This window comes from Wasmannia auropunctata, unplaced genomic scaffold (genome assembly GCF_000956235.1).
Source record: "Wasmannia auropunctata unplaced genomic scaffold, wasmannia.A_1.0 LD335346.1, whole genome shotgun sequence".
Lineage (NCBI taxonomy): Eukaryota > Metazoa > Arthropoda > Insecta > Hymenoptera > Formicidae > Wasmannia > Wasmannia auropunctata.
The window spans coordinates 88,350-106,402 of NW_012027544.1; the positions used below are offsets into that span (position 1 = coordinate 88,350).

At 42.3% G+C, this 18,053-nt stretch overlaps 2 protein-coding genes across 2 annotated transcripts; both read left to right on the forward strand.

Moving 5' to 3' along the window:
- Nucleotides 1–322: 322 nt before the first annotated feature.
- Nucleotides 323–7,156, forward strand: LOC105457183 (protein slit-like). Its single transcript, XM_011701701.1, has 6 exons — nucleotides 323–1,799; nucleotides 2,412–2,683; nucleotides 5,003–5,262; nucleotides 5,480–5,768; nucleotides 5,872–6,030; nucleotides 6,207–7,156. Exons 1-6 carry the CDS (start codon nucleotides 1,643–1,645, stop codon nucleotides 6,531–6,533), a joined length of 1,464 nt encoding a protein of 487 aa, XP_011700003.1. The 5' UTR covers nucleotides 323–1,642; the 3' UTR covers nucleotides 6,534–7,156.
- Nucleotides 7,157–9,422: 2,266 nt separating this feature from the next.
- Nucleotides 9,423–16,671, forward strand: LOC105457184 (brain-specific homeobox protein homolog). Its single transcript, XM_011701702.1, has 3 exons — nucleotides 9,423–9,770; nucleotides 10,514–10,748; nucleotides 16,229–16,671. Exons 1-3 carry the CDS (start codon nucleotides 9,423–9,425, stop codon nucleotides 16,669–16,671), a joined length of 1,026 nt encoding a protein of 341 aa, XP_011700004.1.
- The last annotated feature ends 1,382 nt before the right edge of the window (nucleotides 16,672–18,053 follow it).

Genomic DNA, 18,053 nt, shown 5'->3' on the forward strand with positions numbered 1-18,053 from the left:
CCCGACCGATGGCGCCACACTGCCATTTAAGCCGTAATCACACTGTAGCGCGGTTGAGAATTGAGATCGGATTGGGATTTGACCAATCAAAGCAAAATTTACTAAACTTGATATTAGTTATTTTTCTTCTGATTGGTCAAATTTCAATCCAATCTCGACCTCAATCGCTAGCGTGATTACGGCTTTACACTGCTTGCACTCTGCACAGTCTACACTTTTAATTTTTTCAACCTTCTTTATTCCTTATTTTATTTTCGAATTGTCAGGGTTAAATTAGATATGTTTTTATTTATAATCATGATTTCTTAGTAACGTCAAACATTCAGTTATTGTAACAAAAATGTATTTCTTTATTTATCTATATAATTGTATACGTCTGTGTTTTACTGACAAAACGCAATAATTTTTGTATCAAGATTTTTCCCCGTTATTACTAATAGATTTGGAAATCCTCTTCCAAAATTAAAATATTCGCATTAATACTAGTCTGATACTTGGCGAGTTTGCGCCGAGAGCGAAAAAAATTTTCATTTCTTGTCGTCTGTGACGTCTACAATAGCTGGTCAAGTCGAGATCGCGTTTCGGTCGTTGACACAACGCCCTGATCGTTCTAGGTTCGGCTGCGCGGCCGAAGATGTCACTACCTTGACGCTTCGAGGCGGCGCGGCGCGGCGTCGCGTTCTCGATAACAATCGATCGGTCTCGCGTTTCGAATAATCGGATAAATTTAGCTAATATGTCGGTTATAGTTATGTAGTATAAGAATATTAAATTGAAATTCAAATGACTATCAAATCTTTTCAATTACATAATTATATAATTAGTTCAAAAACTGTTAAATTTATACAAAACACAATTTAATTCATATACAAAATTTAATTTATTCTCATACAGCACAGATCATTGTAGCAACATTGCAATGTTCCAGCAATATTGTAGCAATATTGCAATCTTGCAGCAATGCTGCAAGGCTGTAAGTTTTTATGCTGTATGGATTTATGTCATTTAACTATGAGCAGTGTAAAAGTATAATTAATTAGATAAAATTATCTGCAATTGTCTGCGCGCGTCTGTCCAATCTTTTCAATTACACTTCAAAATATTCATGCGAAGTGTAAACGACTTTACAAGGAAATTATTTAAAAAAATCAATTAATTGCAGTCCGTTAAGGTCATATAATATATATATAAATGTTTCGAACGACTTTGATCAGCAATTGTCTTATTATTGAACGGCCACTTGAAAAATGTATGTCTCGACACCGATACCTACATTTACACAATGATACACGCGCACGTCTTGTGCACCGAGATTCGTCATTTCCGCCGCGAGATTTCTCGTGGCGTTCAATAATGCGCGCCGGAACGTGTCTGCCGTATATATACGTATATATATTTACGGTGTTTACAATCATTCTCGCGAGTGAATCGCTCGACAATTTAGGAGGATTATTAACTATCAGGAATTATTTCTCCGCCGCTCTTTTCTCTAGCTCGTCTCGAACGATGAGTAATTACAAGCGATGTTATCTTATCGCTACACACTTTGTTATCATACATGAAGCGTCAGATACGGGTCGCACCGATCTCAGTCGTCGCCGTCGGGAAAGCTTAGAAAATCGCGAGGCCTTCTTCGCTAACGATGGATCTCCGATTGTTGGTGCCTCTGCTCGCGATAATCCTTCTCGCGAGATGCGAAAATCAGGGAAACGCGACCGCGGATTCGGGCGCGATTGATGTTAAAGCGGACAACGTGACGTCGCAGCCAGCGAGTGTATGTACCGTGTGCTCTTGTGCAGGTAGTGTCGCAGCTTAAAACTCTCGTCTTTATAGCTCTTGGATCGAAGGCGGAGATAACGCGCATGGCGAGCCTTTTCTTCAAAGCACGCCGCGAAGATCCATTGGGGCGCTTGATAATTATGCGGAAACAACTGATTTTGCTGAAGTGTTTTGCTAAAGATTTAGCTAGATAAGGATCTGAAAATAATTTTATTAAATTTAGCATCAAAATAATTATGTAAGTTCTTACAACACTGAATATTCCAGAAATATTTCAGCAATATTGTCGGAACGTTGCTGCAATATTGCTGAAATATTCCACGAAATCTGGGAGCATGATGGTAATGTTGCTAAAAGTTTTGACATTCTGACGACCATCCAAATAGCAAGCTATTATTCGCCGTCACTTTGATGCATCATTTTGATGTTGAAATGACAGTTAATGCCGTCAATTTCGTCAAAATGGTAATTAATAACATCAGCTTGTTATCTGGGCAGTTTGAGAGTATTATAATTGCGGACGCGCGCGCAACATAATTTTTCTCTTCAGATCTGTATCTAATTAAATTGTCAGACATACTTCAGCGAAACTGTTCTTTTTGTATAATTGAGAGCAACACACTCCTTTTCAGAGAGCTACGTGGACTGCAGTAACCGGAGCTTAGAGACGCATTTCGAAAAGCAGCAATGGCTGAACATAACGGCCAAGATAATCTCGTTCGAGCGTAATCAATTGGTGCACGTCACGCCCTTCCCGCCAATAGTTGTCGAGAGACTAATTCTGCGAAGAAATCGTATCGCCAGAATCGACTATCGCGCCTTCAAAGAGCTCGTTAATCTCACGGAATTGGACTTGAGTGATAACCAACTCACGTCGCAGAGGCTGCAGCCGCATGTCTTCGAGGTAAAATGATAGTATACGCGTTAATGCATTAGCCCGATTGAAAGGTGGAGCAAACATGGTCGGCCTCTAATGCATGATTCATCGATCGAGATTTTGATTCTCTGCAATTTCAACGAAAATTCTTCTTAGAACCCTCCATACAATTTTTCAGAACTTCTATACATATTTCAGAATTTGTATATAATTTTAGAAAATTTCTCAGATTTTTTAATGAATTTGAATACTTTTTTCAGAAATGCTAAGAATGCCTACATCTCTTCTAAAATTCTTTATATTTATATAAAGTGTGAATTCTGGAATATTTTAAGAGATTTTTATTTTATAATTTTTGAAAAAAACTTAGAAAATCTAAAGAAAAAGTTGAAAGTATTTTTTAGAAATTTACATAAATTTAAAATATAAAAAATTCTTAAAAATTTATTATGAATATTATTTTTAATATTATGAAATATTATAAAATTTTTTTTTATTATGGAGAACTTTTTGTATTATACCCATTACAGCTACGCGGTCACGTATTTAGAATTATAAAATAAAATATTACTATATTTTGATCCGTGGATATGCATTAGATTTTTTTTTAATCTTATACGGATGGTTACAAAAAGTTTGCATAGTAACACTCGATATATATTTAACCCTCTAACACAGTTTTCTTTGTGTTTAAAAAACAATTTCATAATTTGAAACAAACATTGACTTTAAAATAAGAACTAACAATTGATTTTTAATGTTTAAATATTTTATTATAAAAAATAAGTTATAACTTTGAAGTTGTACTGAGTGATGGGATACAATTTGCATAGAACACACATATAGAATTGTACTGCAGTAAAACTATATACGTACACTTCAAATGAAAAAATTAAATAGAACTTAAAATAAATATATAATACTATATGTGATCTCAAAGGTAAATGGCGTTATAGAGAGTTAAATAATTTTTCATGTGTTATCACCTTTCAATTACTGCTGTCGCATTTCGGTGATAAATGTTATTATACATAAATACAATACAGGCTTGGAAACGTTGTTATTACTCAAACAGTTTTTTAACAACTTTAAAAGGTGCAAATTATTACACATAATTGCAATATAAATAATAAAAAAATTCTTAAACTTTTTAAAATGTAACAATGTTTATGAATCTCTTATTTTGTGTATATTCGTTGCGTAACATACACAAAATACAAATCCTTTTTATAGCTTTTATTAAATAATTCAGGAATGAAAGAATTAATCGTAGCTTCGAGATATTTTTTAACTGTCTTTAAATGTTTTTAAATTATATTTCCGAGATCAGCATTTGGAATAGTGGCGAAACTCTCCTGATTTTATTTCGACAAAAATTCGTCGATCACTTGTTCGATTCGCAAACGATAGAAAATAACGAGGGAGAGAAGAATAAGCTTCAAAGAAGAGGAATATATCTCTCTTTATTCGATTTGTATATAGATAAAACGAATTCGCAGAAAAATTATTTCGAATGCCGAATTTTCAGCGTTCTGCTATCTCCAATAGATTTTAATAGAATTAACAGATACGGCAGTGAAATAATGATAAGGCCGCTAATTGAATTGATGAATCTCGTGGCTTGTGATTCAGCGCGCCTTATACGCTGTTTTGTGCGTCACGATAAAATATTAACTCACTCCACAGATAATTTGCATTAGAACCTGTGCTTACACGGAAAGAACAATTTTGCTGGATCTAGATCTGAAAATAATTTTTGTTCAATAATCAAAATAATTTTGTGCGAAAGTCAAAATGATTGTTAGAATATCAAAATGTTTTATACCAATATTTATCATTTAGTTTTAACATTCTAACAAATTATTTTGATGATTCAACAAAAAATTATTTTTAGGCCTGTTTTTTAGCAAAATTTTTAGACCTTTCAACAAAATCATTTTTTTCATGTATTCGTTCACATAAATCACAAAAAGGAATCTTCCGACTTTTCCACTCAAATCGATTACCAGCTGTGCTCCGTTTCCCTATATAGAAGTAAATTATTGTTTTTTTTTAAGTATCTAAAAATTTAGTTAGATACAGATCTGAAAATAATTATGTTAGATTATTAAAGTAATTCTAATTTTGAACGTTCTCTCAAATTAATTGTTAAAATATCAAAACTTTTTGCAATATTAACTTTATGCTTGAGGGTTCTATATAGGTAATTATTTTTATGATCCAATTAAATTATTTTCAGAGCTGTATTTCTAGCTAAATTTTTAGATACTTCAGCAAAATCGTTCTTTTTACGTGTCTATATATATACTGTTAGCTTGGAGACAACGTTATTTCCGATTATTTTAGGGGAAGTTCTCGCCAGAAGCGTACGAGCCTCTGTCGAACATGGAGATCTTGAATCTGGCTAACAACGTACTCCACTGGTTACATCAAAGCATATTCGAGCATCTTGCTAATCTCAAGGTGCTGAACCTGTCCGGAAATCCATTCGGCGTATTCGACTATCGTACGGCTATCGCGATCAGCAGTTTGTCATACTTGGAGGAATTGGACCTCAGTTATTGCCAACTGGAAGACCTACCGAATCGTCAGTTCCACAATGCCAGGTAAGGAACCGTGAATAATACGACGATTACAGTTTCGCAATTATGCAAAACACAGATTTATGACTGTTAGCAATATTGTTAGCAACATTGTGACATTTCTGCAATATAGCTGGAATGTTACGGTGTTGTTGCAACATTGCAGCTGTAATCTGTGTTTGCGTGGCGAAACACTCGAGAATGGCGCTGCCTGACGAGACCTTTCGCTGCTCCCCCGTAGACATCTGAAGAGACTGAACCTGACCAACAATCAGCTCACAGTTCTACCCAGGCTGGAGGAGCTCGGAAGCTTGGAGTACCTCAACTTGGATGCCAATCCGATACGCGCTATCGATCGCGCGAATGGCTTTCCCAACCTGACGAGGCTGCGGGAGCTCAGTCTGCGCGAGATGCCGAATCTGACGGTGATCAAGAACGGCGGGTTGTCGGCGTTGACTGGCCTGGAGATTCTCCACCTGCAGAATTGCGACAAACTGGCAAGGATCGAGGAGTTCGCGTTAGCGATCGCGGTAACGTCGATTATAGTATACACTAGCCGACGGGTGAGCGCGACGGCGACGCCGCGCGCCGTTTCGACGATAATACGAATCGTTGTACAATCTTGCTCCGCAGACCGCCGAGGGCACGATGTGGCCGCCGCTGAGGAAGCTGAACGTGGCGTTCAACGCACTCCGGTATCTGCCGGTGCTGCTCGTCGGGCGATGGGACAAGCTCGAGGAATTGCGCCTGACGGGCAACCAGTGGAGCTGCGATTGCGGTAATCAATATCTGGTAAGTTCCGGCAAATCGAGGGACGCGCGCGAGCACCGGTCGCGGCGAGAGGTCGAGAGGGAAAAAAATGGGTAGAGGAGCCTCCCTCTCTCGCGCGACACGTCGCTCTCGCGTCTTGATCCGGCTCGTGTTATACAGCGACGTAACTTAATAATAATATAACTGTCTCTCGCTAGATCGGGACCTTGCTGCCGGAATACGGCGAGGCGCTGATGGGCGACGAGGCCGACGGGCTCACCTGCTCCGCGCCGCCGGAACACGCGGGGAAGAAGCTCGCGTCCTTGGCCGATCGACACCTGCGCTGCTTGGATCTGTACAACGCGAGACCGGAGAAGGACGCCGCGATCCTCGTGGGGGTGCTCATCGGTCTGCTCATCGCGATCCCGATCGGCATGGCGTTCTTCGTCCTCTGGCGGCGCGGCTTCTTCTTCTGCGGGTCGCAGGGTCCGGCCACCTTCTCCCGCGCCTTTTACAAACGCGCAGCCAACGACGATGACATTTAATTACATATATATACTTGTGTGTATTTGCATATATATTTTTTGTTAAATGCAATTAATTGTGTTGTCTTTTTGCTACGCTTTTTAACATTGACTCTGCTGTTCTGTTCAAGTTTACTATACAATCGTATCGTTTGAGTCAATATCAAAAGGCTCTGAGAAATCAAAATGAAAAATTTTCACAGGAGAAAGTGCTTACATTAGACGGAATCATCAAACGTCAGAAAAAAAGCTTCTAAATAAAATATTAGCAAGAAAATGAACAACTAATTTTGGGGACAATAGATCTGGACGGACAGCAGAATTTAAGCAAATATCGAAAAAATAAAATACAAAAGGATATAATTATTTAGATTACAGCAGATTCCGCAATGTCGGATGACGCATCGGATGTATCTAGTCTAAGCTTCGTCAAATATACGCGTAGCGTATATATATATCTTTTGTACGTTTTGTTAAGATATCGTAAAGCGCCGTCGTATCGGTCGCGCGAGCAAGTTTATAGATGTACACATTTCTCTGTTCGGATAAGCGCATCAATGTGAAACGCAGCCCGTCGAGTTCAGGCTGCGCGCAGCATGCATGTATTTTATGACGCTCCGCAATAAACAAACTTGAAAATTAAATGCGTGCCTGATGCATGTTTTTTGCTCTCGTGTCTAACGAGTCCCTGGAGGATCCGCGAGCCTCGGCGGAAAGGACGTTGGCGAGCGCCGCGCCGAAACCCCGGACGATGGATTTTCGGCTTTACGGGCAGAGTCGCGGGGAGGGCGGCTCTCAATTCTCTCTCTCTCTCTCTCTCTCTCTCTCTCTCTCTCTCTCTGTACTGGCGCAAATGCGCGGAGGGTGCGAGGGTTGGAAGCGAGGGTTACGCGACGCCGAGCGACGCGCGGGCGGGCGCACACGGACGGATGGACACGCGCCGGTAACGCAATTACCGCGACGTTAATTTACTCAATAATCGCAGAAGCAACCCCGTCTAAATGTCGGCACGCGTCCCTCGACCCTAATCATATAGCCGGCCGTCGTCACGCCGCTGGAGAGAGATATCGCTGAGAGATATTCGAAAAGCCGTGATTCGAAGGATTAACGCTTAAGGCCGTTACAGAGTGTTATATAAGATTCCTCTCGTCTCTTTTCCTTCCTTTCTTTCTTCTCTCTTTCCTTTTTCTCTTAAGATGTTTACGCTATATCTTCAATGTGAAAAAAATGTCACGCTTATCCCATCAGACGATAATTTTCTATACAGGATATAACGTGCACCTTTTCCATTTTCGAGCCTTGTACTTTACCGCTTTGTTTATACCGTTCATGCAGGTAAATGGAGATGAGACGCAGTCATCTCGTCAAACGCCACGCGCTTGCGAACCGCCATTTGGAAAGCGCCCCCGTATACACGATCCGCTAAGTAATTTAATCCCACATTGCCGCGCTCGTCCTCTCTCGTCCAAGATTCAATACCGATACAGCGCCGCGCGCGCGCGCGCGCGGGGGGGGGGCGCGGAGTACCGCGACGTAGCGAGAAACCTGATTACCGCTTCGACGATGAGGGGATGCGCGCGGGATATCGCACGACGGATCGAGATCGAACGCTGGCCGTACCAAAAGCCGTCGCGAGATCAACGCCGCGTAAGAAGAGGCGATCGGTTTCGGGGAGTCCCGGGGAGAGGATGAGTATACCGACACTTTCGAAATTAGAGCCTTATCTACGAGATAAAGAGACGTACGGGGGTGAAATGATTTTCAAATATACTCGCGAGACCGAGGAATCGTCGCGCGTCGTGCACGTACAACGAACGGCTACGACCGGTGGGAGGGGGAGGGTGGAAGGGGGAGGGGGGGAGGGGGTGGCTGGCGAAAGCGCGCGAGGGGGTTTTCGTAACGTACTCTTACATACACATGCTTGCACTTCGCATTATTATCCTATACGTGCGAGAGCGCGACAGAATGGGGGGAGGAATCGCGAATACAGAAGGATCGTCGGTCCCTCCCGCGCGCGCCACCGCCGCCGCCGCCGCCGCCGTTGTCGCCGCCGCCTCCCTCGGCGGCGAGACGCGTACGCCGCTTCGGATTCACGAATACCCGAGCGCGTGTCCATGGAAACGAGTGGCCGAGTCCCGCCCCCGGGAGCGTCGCGGAGCCAACCCCGAGCGACGGCGAGCGTCGCGACGCCGGCCAATGCGGGCCGGCCTTCGGATACACTCGGGGGATCCGAAGCGTCTCACCCTTCCATCGGGTGATACGGGCCGCCGCCGCCGCCGCCGCCGCCGCCGCCGCCGCCGCGGTAAACGCCAACTGGCGGGAGGGGCTGCCCGATGATCGCGTCTCGCGCGCGCGGGGGGTTGAATCGCCCTGAATCGCGCCGCGCTCACCGATACGCGCCCCCGAACGAGACGACGTCTCGGTGAGAACGACGCACGGTTGAAAAGACAGTGAGCGACAGACGGCGTCTCGCGCGATTCATATACCCGATCCGTGGGCACGGACGATCCCGCGACGATCAATCGCGATTCCGAGATTCGGGGGGATGAACTCGCGGGACGTATACCACGTCCGATTAGCTGGAGCCAATTAGTCTAGGGGCTTGGAGTGCAGGTCGCTGACACGCCGAGGGCTTGTCGCCGACACGCGATCGAGATACGCACGACCGAAGGAAAGTGATCCGGGAGTTTCGAGAGTGAACTACGAGGTTTCCCCTTTCACGGGGGATTCCCTTTACCGTCTCGTCCCTGGCGCGAGAAACGGAGTTCGGATTCTTGGATCTCGCGCGATCGGCGAGATCTCGCGACCTCGCCAGGACGCCGTCCGGGCGAGGATGTAATCGCGCGACAAAGTGGCATGCTGCACGCGTCGCCGTAGCCGCAACGTAGTTGCGCCGTCGAACGAGGAAAGATGCAGTCGACCTGCCAGCAGCAGCAAGCACAGCCAGGCCAGAACGGAACGTCCGCCAGCAGAACGTCGTTCCTCATCGAGGATATCCTCAGCCGCGGCACCGTCACCCCGCACACTCACCATCACCAGCTGCACCATCAGCACCTGACGTCGGCCTCCGGCCACGCGCAGCACCATCAGTACCAGCAGTTCGCCAGTCTGCTCCCGGGCTATCCCGCGGCACCGCCCGCCGCGGCGGCCTTCTTCTTGGGGCCGCTCTTCGGTAGCGCCGGCATGGGGGTCAGCGTGGTGCCGGGGGTCGGGGAACTGGCCGCCCTGAAGCATTGCCGACGACGGAAGGCCCGGACTGTGAGTATCATCGATACTCCTTCTCTCTCTCGTACGACGCGAGAAGACCGACGTCTTCCGCATCTCCAGGATGGAAATCAGGAATCGAGCGTCGCGCCTAAGAATAACGCTTCGCGAATTACGTAAACGTTATGTAAATTTTCCGCGGATCGAGTTGTCCAAATTGTTCCGACAATCATCAAGCCCGTTATCCTACTCATCCTACTCATTGCGGAGATTGAGGATTGTGAATTGTGGAGATTAGGTTTCTATCAATTAGTACGAAACGGATTAAAATTAAAATTGTTTAACTGCACGGTCGAATTCTAATTCTTTAATTCGCAATTCTCAATCTCCAGTAGACTTGTTCTTTATAGCTGAACTCTGGCTGCACTAGTTTATCTTTCTACATTGGAAGAAGAAAAATAAACTCTGAACTATAGTGCAGCCAGTTCAGCTACAAAGAACAGGCCTAATGTACAGGATGACACGAACTTTAGCCGAGGCGAGAAGCAAATCGAATACAAATCGAACACATGTAAATTCCGCGTACGATTATTTACAGCAATGAGGCGTATCTACGATAGTTATTAGCTAAACGATATATTCTTCAGTTTACTTCTTCCGCTTCTTGTCACATTCTAGTCACGCCATTCTACGCGTATTTACGTTTTTAGTTATTTATATATTTTTTTTTCTTTCCCTTGCATTCATCTCTCTCGCGACTGTAGGAGACAAGAGTTTGCTTCCTTATACGGCTTCAGGTATTCAGCGACCAGCAGCTGGCGGGTTTGGAAGCGAGGTTCGAGGTGCAGCGATACCTGAGCACGCCCGAGAGGGTAGAGCTGGCGGCGGCGTTGCACCTATCCGAGACCCAAGTGAAAACGTGGTTCCAAAATCGGCGGATGAAGCACAAGAAGCAGCTGAGGAAGCTGAACACGAGCGGCAACGGCAATTCCAATTCGGGCCAGCAATCGATATCCGTTACGTCGCCTGCTGGTGAGTGATGTGTGTCCATTTCCATCCCCCGTGTTTTCGCCGACGGGTTTGCCTTTTATCTCGACAGGTGAAAAAAAATGTAAATCGCGCCTTCGTTTTGCATGGTGCGACATCGCGCGCGTGATTTGAAAGAGAGAGAGAGAAAGAGAGAGAGAGAGAGTGAGAGGAGGGGGGTGGGAGGGAGGGAGGGGGGGAGAGAGAGAGAGAACGGATGCGGAACGGGGCTGTAACGAGGCGTTTACCGCGCGCGATTGAACGTTAATGCTTAAAGGACATCGCGACCTACACGGTATCTACGGAATGTCGCGTCGCGAATAGCCTCCGCAACGCGTAACTTAATTACCGGCAAATTAAATGCGCGTATCGACTTTTCGATAAACAGCTGCGAGCAGTATTCCCGCGCCGCGAGTTAATTAGCTCGGATTAATGACGCCGTGTCCTAGATAAGCGGCAACGCATGAATGGCTCTGCGCGCCGCTATGATAAATAATAATAATAAAAAAAACATGAGCGTATGGTATATATCGTAGTGTAATCGTCGTCCCGTTTTTATACACGCCCGCGGGAAAGCGACTTCCAGGGAAGTGGATCCTGATGGTCGGACGTTATACTAATCTCTTTGAAATACCGCGTGACAATCGTAATTAGTAATAGGCAGGTTAATTCGTAATAGGCCAGCTATTGTGCGTATTGAAATGTTAATCAAATTAACTGTATTCGCGAGTCGATACGCCCCGGCGATACGACCCGGGATTAATCGGGCCATAGTTATCGGTTAATCTGGCCGGAGCGGTGAGGCGAGGAAGCGCGCGCGGGACGGCGCGTTATAACGTCGGTTGTCGTTAAATACTTCCCTGTTGTCACGCTAATGGGCGATATCTGTATAATGCAACCAAAATACCGCTGACAATAAATTACGCAAGTTCGGCGTAACTAGCCAGACCGTAACCGTGGTTACGTTGCGAGGAACTATAATCATTAACGGTATCTGCGTAATGGTCGCATTCCGTCGTAGATATATTACCATAATCGCCCGCCCGGTGATGGTCGGGCGTTTATATACACATTATATACATGCGCATTACAATCAATTTTCCAGAGGAGAACTTGATCGCCGCGGCGATGTTGTTGTTCCGAGCAATTTACCTGTTGTTTTCCGTTTTCGATAATAATGCCGTACGTTACGTTAATTTCGTAAAAGAAATTTCGTCACGGCGGAGTGTCGTTGTCTTGAATAACTTCCATGTTATTTTTCTGTTCTTGATATAACGCGTTGCGCGTTACGTTTATTTCTGAATAGAAAGAGTGGCCCAAAAAATTTCCCGTTTTTTGAGCCCTCGATTTTGAGTCTGTGTGTGTGCCAAATGATACCTCATAATGAGACATTAATTAGAGAGAAGTTTCAAGTTGAGATGACAATTGTTATCAAAGCTGGAGGAGAGGGGGTGATGAAATCAAAGTTCGTTATGAAATTATCATACACGGAAAGAACGATTTTGTTAAAAGGTTTAAAAATTTTGCTAAAAACAGATCTGAAAATAATTTTTTGAAATGTTTAAACTGATAAGCATTGCTATAAAACGTTTCGATATTCTAGCAATTACTTTGACTTTCGCACAAAATTATTTTGATTATTGAATAAAAATTATTATCAGATCTGATCAGATTCAGCAAAATTGTTCTTTCCGTGTAGATCTGCGAGATCCGGTATTTTAAGAAGATTGATCCAGTCGATGAAGATTGATCGTATAGTTTTACGTAAATGACGCTCGGTTTGGATGTAAAAAAATCGAGTTTTTGCATAAAGAAACGTAATAAGTGACTCCCTCCAGCTGTGATAACAATTGTCACCTCAACCTGAAATTTCTCTGTAATTAATATTTTATTATAAGGTACTATTTGGCACATAGTCCAGTCCCAAAATCGAGAACCAAAAAAACGGGCGAAAAAACCACCTTTTTTTGGGTCATGGCACTCTTTCGCCGCGGTAGTGTCGTTGCTTCGAATAATTTACATGTTATTTTCCATTTTCGATGACAAGGTACACGTTATATTAATTTCCTAAGAAGAAAATTTGTCGCGATGGTGTCGTTGCCTCGGATAATTTACATGTTATTTTCCATTTTCAATGGCATACGGTACATTAATTTCTTAGAAAAAAAATTCGTCCCGATTAGTCGCTGCTTTCAACGATTTACGTGTTATTTTCCATTTTCAATAATATGCTGTGCGTTACGATTAATATTAATAGATAATCAATCGCGATGGTGTCGTTGCTTCGAGCGATGTCACATATTGTTGTTTATCTAAAAGAAAAATGGCCTTGGTGGTATCACTGTTAATCGAAGCAAAGCTACATTAGGTAATTTAAATTTTTTGTATTAGACCCGCCAATATCAGTTACTTTAAAAATTTAGAGTAAATAATTATGGATTAGGCTTAATTACTTATTTTGAATTAAAAGTACTGCCGTTTAGTGTCAAAAAATAAATATTAATCACTACTTTCAAGTGTTACCTAGTTACCTTATGCGTTACATTCATTTCCTAGAAGAAAATTCGCCATGATGATGTCGTTGCCTCGAGCGATTTATTATTATTATTATTATTATTTTCCGATAACACAGCGTGCATTATATTAATATTTTCTAATAGAAAATTTATCGTAGTAGTGTTGCCTCGTGCAATTTGTGTATTATTTTTTGTCTTCGATAATATAATGTATATAATTAATTTTCTAGAAAATTCACCGTAGCAGTGTCGGTGCCTTAAACGATTTCATGTTTATTACTTTTCGTTATCAATATGGTACGCGTTATATTAATTTCCTAGAAGAAAATTCACCACGATGATGTCAATGCCTCAAACGCTTTACGTGTTATTTTCTATTTTCAGCGTAGCGCATTATATTAATTTTCTATATAGAAGAAAATTTACCACGGCGGGCGATGCGGTTGTCTCGGAACGATTTACGCTGTATTTATTTTATTTTCCGTTTTCAATAACGTGACACGATGAGTTTCTCTTTGCCGGAAGACACGCTCGTTAGGCCACCCCGGCATTCACGGCGTATATACGAATATAAAAGCGATCGTTTAACGAGACGGCGCGGAGAGACATTTCGCAGCGATTTAAATAGTTTGGTCCATGGCGTTCGCATCCTATATATATCCAAGTTGTTCGTCTCGGTAGACAAGATGGCTTCGTTCTCGGTAGGAAGGGCTAACCGAGTTACATAGACGTCTCCTTGGCAGCAACCAAGAAGGAGGTATCGTGAGGAGGGTGAGTAGGGTGGAGGGCACACAGAAGACGGAGACCGCCTCGGGCGTCTTTAGAGACTCCGAGCGAGCTACGTAAGGAACCTCTCCCCCTCCCCCCCACACGGGGAGGGAGAGAGAGAGAGAGATTCGTTCCCTCCTTCGATACCTCTCTTTCGCCGTCTTGTTCCGATTCTCGTCTTACACCCGGTGTCTCTCGACGAGAGAATTGCTCAATTACCCGCTAAGTGCTCGGTCAGACCTATATTCCCGATTGTGCTCGCCGCTGCGAGGGCTATTCGTAGGCCCGTAGCGACGCGCGTGCCGCCGAATCCGACTTTTATTCAAATATATCCACTGATCGAAAAACAGAAAACGGGAGAATCGTCTGTATTCTCACGGAAATATTTGCGGTGCGGACTGTGAAAATGAGCGACGAAAAAATTTGTTACCGTGTTCGGCTTCCAAACGTCGGGCACGACCTGTGTTACGAGCAAGACGCAATATTTTGGAGTATCGAAATGGATGAAAAACTATTTATTTGACCAAGCTTTATTCCAAGAAGACAAGTATAAATTAAATCGAATGTTTGTTCGCTTCAAGCAGCTGGCGAGAATTGATTAGCTCAAAAAATGGATTTTTGCTTTATAAACAAAAAGCGGCTCTTTATGATATTAATTATAAAAAATAAATATCCAAAGGCTGGATTAATTCGAAACGAAAACTTAGAATTTCCAGAAGAGGCTAAGGCTTTTCTTACAGAAATCAAATTTAATATTTAAAGATAGTGATTACTCATTTACATTTTGACATCAAACAACAGCACTTTTAATATTTAAAACAAGTAATTAATTTTAATCGATATTCACTCTAAAATTTACTTAACTGATATTCGCGGATCCGGTGTACCTGAAAAAATTTTTAATTAATGTATCTTTGTTATAACGGTTAACATAATTAAATAATTTTTTTTTCATTTTAAAGGTCAAAATCCGAGGAATAAGATTATGTAACTTAAAATTATATAAAATTGTAAAAAATATTTGTTATAAATAATTTTTTATAACGTTATTTGGAGATTTGGCGCGTAAAAAAATTTCAAAAATGTCTGGATTTACTAAACCCGCGAATATATACTGATTAGGATTAATTATTTATTAGGATTATTTATTTTGAATTAATCACTACCCAGACAATATAAAGTTCAAAATTGGGACATAAAATGTCTAAAAGATGTCCCGATTTTGGACACTATGTTGTTTGGACACTGTGTTCCTCCATTAAATTTCTATAAAGGTTTATCGATTTCGAGAACTATTTCCAATCTACGGATGATACAATAAAACACGATTTAAAATTATATTGAGAATAAAATAGATAGATATTTATTTACTTCAGCTTACACATTGCTATACTGTAGATCTATAGTGTCAAATTTAACCGTATTTAAGCCGCCACTGCTCCTATTTAATATATAGTTATTTTTAGCTAAAACAATATAGTTATTTTTAAATAAAACAACGAAATTTAACCCAAATTTGGATTATTAAATTTGAACTGTTTTAAATTAATTAACTCCATTGTTTTAGTTAAAAATAACTATTTATTAAGTAGGAGCAGTAGCGACTTAAATAAGGTTGACACTATATAAATTTAACAGTGTAAAAAGGGACTTGGTTTACAAAAAATACTTATCCACACACTCATCCATCCACTATACTTATATATATACATACTTTATCATGTATACTTTACGCCGTGTATATATGATCGTTTCTAATACTATTGACTAACTTAAATTCTTCCATCCTATATCCCTACTATTTATATCGCCTTTATCTACATTTGTCTATCTTCTTATTCCTATATATTCATCTTCCAATTCCTCTACCTTACCTCAGTAATGTAATCTAATCCCTGATCTATTCTTTATTTATTATATATATAGTCTTCGTGTTATCACATATATCTTGTACAACAATTCCATTTTCCATATATACGTATATTGAGGATAAGATATCCTCATTATTTTATAATGTAAACCATTTTGGAAAAGTTTTGAGGACAATCTAGAATTCTTAAAACGATAGCATATATAGTTGCGGTAATGCACAGTTGACGTAACGCCTGTCGCATCGATAGTTTCACCGATCGCGATCCCGAATTGAGTATAGTAGATACGCATGGTGTATTAATCGACGAAATTATTTGCTGATGTTGACAGAACGGCCCGTCGACTTTTCGCTGAGCGGCGGGCGCGAGTCGCGCGCGAGCAGTGACGCGCCCGCGGACTCCGACGACGAGGACGACGACGAGATCGACGTGCTGGGCGACGAGACGCCGTCGCCGACGTCGACGCCGACGCCGACCCCGATGCCGGCGCCGGCGCCGACGCCCACGCCGGTCGTAGCGGCCGCGGCGGCCCCAACGCCGACCTTGACGTCGACGTCGACGGTCTCGACCCCGACGTCGACGCGCGGCGGCTGCACCCTGCCGCCGCCGCTGTCCAGACGCGGTGGCTCGCCACCGAGGATCCTACACACGGCGATGCATCCGCATCCGCACTCGCACACGCACTCTCATCACCCGCATCCGCATCACACGGTCGGCCTCCACCATCAGCCGCAGCAGCACGGCCAGCATTCCGCCCAACGTCAGCATCGCTGAGACGCCGCGCGAGTTCACGACGAGGCCGGGACGGGCGGGACGTCACCGCTCGTCCTCTTATAACCATCGGTAACCACCGCGTGGAGAGAGGAAATAAGGGTCGCGGATCTTCGTCCGCGCGTGGCCCTCCTCGGTATCCCCGCGACGACCCGGAGAATTTCACCTTAAGCTATAAAGCTCGCCGCGTAAACGGAGAACACGGAATTCGGCAGAGAGAGAGATCGTGTCCCCGGTGTACCGAGGGACCGGTGAGGAGAGAAACCAACACAACAGGTCTTCGCGCGTCTTTAAGCGGTATTTACGTGTCACTGAAATCATTCGCGCTCTATTCAATGCAGAAACGGTATCTCGTCGCCGGAGTGTCGCTGGATTTTCCCGCTTGCGTATAACGTAATAAAGAGAGAGAGTTAAAAAAAAAACAGAAAAGAAACCACGAAAGAAATGGAATTTTTGCCGGTTCCGAAATCTCTACTTTTTATAGCGAAATACGGTAAATAAAATACGGTATTTGGTCTGTTGTTACTTTTTATAGTCAAGTGTGTAAAAATAGACCGTGGTTTTCGTTGAGAATTAAACTGTCATGCTCTGACGCGATGATGTGTACACTTGTTTCACCTCGATTTGTCTTTTTCCCAGGCAGTTTTCTGAAATTTTGAATACGTAATATATCTTTTGGGGAGTCGAAGAAGAGAGAGAGAGAGAGAGAGAGAGAGAGAGAGAGAGAAAATTAAAGAAAAGAAAGTTTTTCTTGGAAAGACGCGCGACTTATGTTCATTTCAATTTAATGTAGATTTAGTTTTTAGTATTTCGATTCTGATTTAGTTTCACTCAGCGAAGAAAACATAGTAGTAGCAACAGTATAGATGACAGCTATACAAGTTTTATGATTATGTTAAATTAATGTACATAGTTGAATAAACTACTTCATTTAGTTATTGCAACTAAAGTCGAACGGTTACGAAAACTATAATTATTAAGCTTTTGTTTCATAATTATAAAATAACCAATAACTATAAAATAGTTTCATAATTAAAAAATAATCAACAACTGTAAAATAGTTTATTTAACTATGTATATTAATTCTACCATATATCTACATATAAACTAAATCTATAAAACTTGTACAGTTGTCATCTTATACATAGTTGCCACCACCACGTCTTTTTCTCTGAATGTCAAATGCTCTGAATGCTTCTTCTATTTCTTAGAATTTCTAAAAAAAAGTAAAAAAATAAATAAAGAATAAGTTAAACCGAAATTAAACCCGGATAACACAAAATCTAAAAGTCGGTACATGTAAGACATCTTTAAGACGTCTTTTAGATGTTTCTCACAAATATACTTTTAAAATGTCTTATGTCCCGATTTTGGACACTGTGTTG

Coding starts and splice junctions, on each gene's coding strand:
- LOC105457183 (XM_011701701.1), top strand. CDS start 1,643: ATGGATCTCCGATTGTTGGTGCCTCTGCTCGCGATAATCCTTCTCGCG. Junction 5,769..5,871: donor AGTTCGCGTTAGCGATCGCG/GTAACGTCGATT, acceptor CTTGCTCCGCAG/ACCGCCGAGGGCACGATGTG. Junction 6,031..6,206: donor ATTGCGGTAATCAATATCTG/GTAAGTTCCGGC, acceptor GTCTCTCGCTAG/ATCGGGACCTTGCTGCCGGA.
- LOC105457184 (XM_011701702.1), top strand. CDS start 9,423: ATGCAGTCGACCTGCCAGCAGCAGCAAGCACAGCCAGGCCAGAACGGA. Junction 9,771..10,513: donor GACGACGGAAGGCCCGGACT/GTGAGTATCATC, acceptor ATACGGCTTCAG/GTATTCAGCGACCAGCAGCT. Junction 10,749..16,228: donor ATCCGTTACGTCGCCTGCTG/GTGAGTGATGTG, acceptor TGATGTTGACAG/AACGGCCCGTCGACTTTTCG.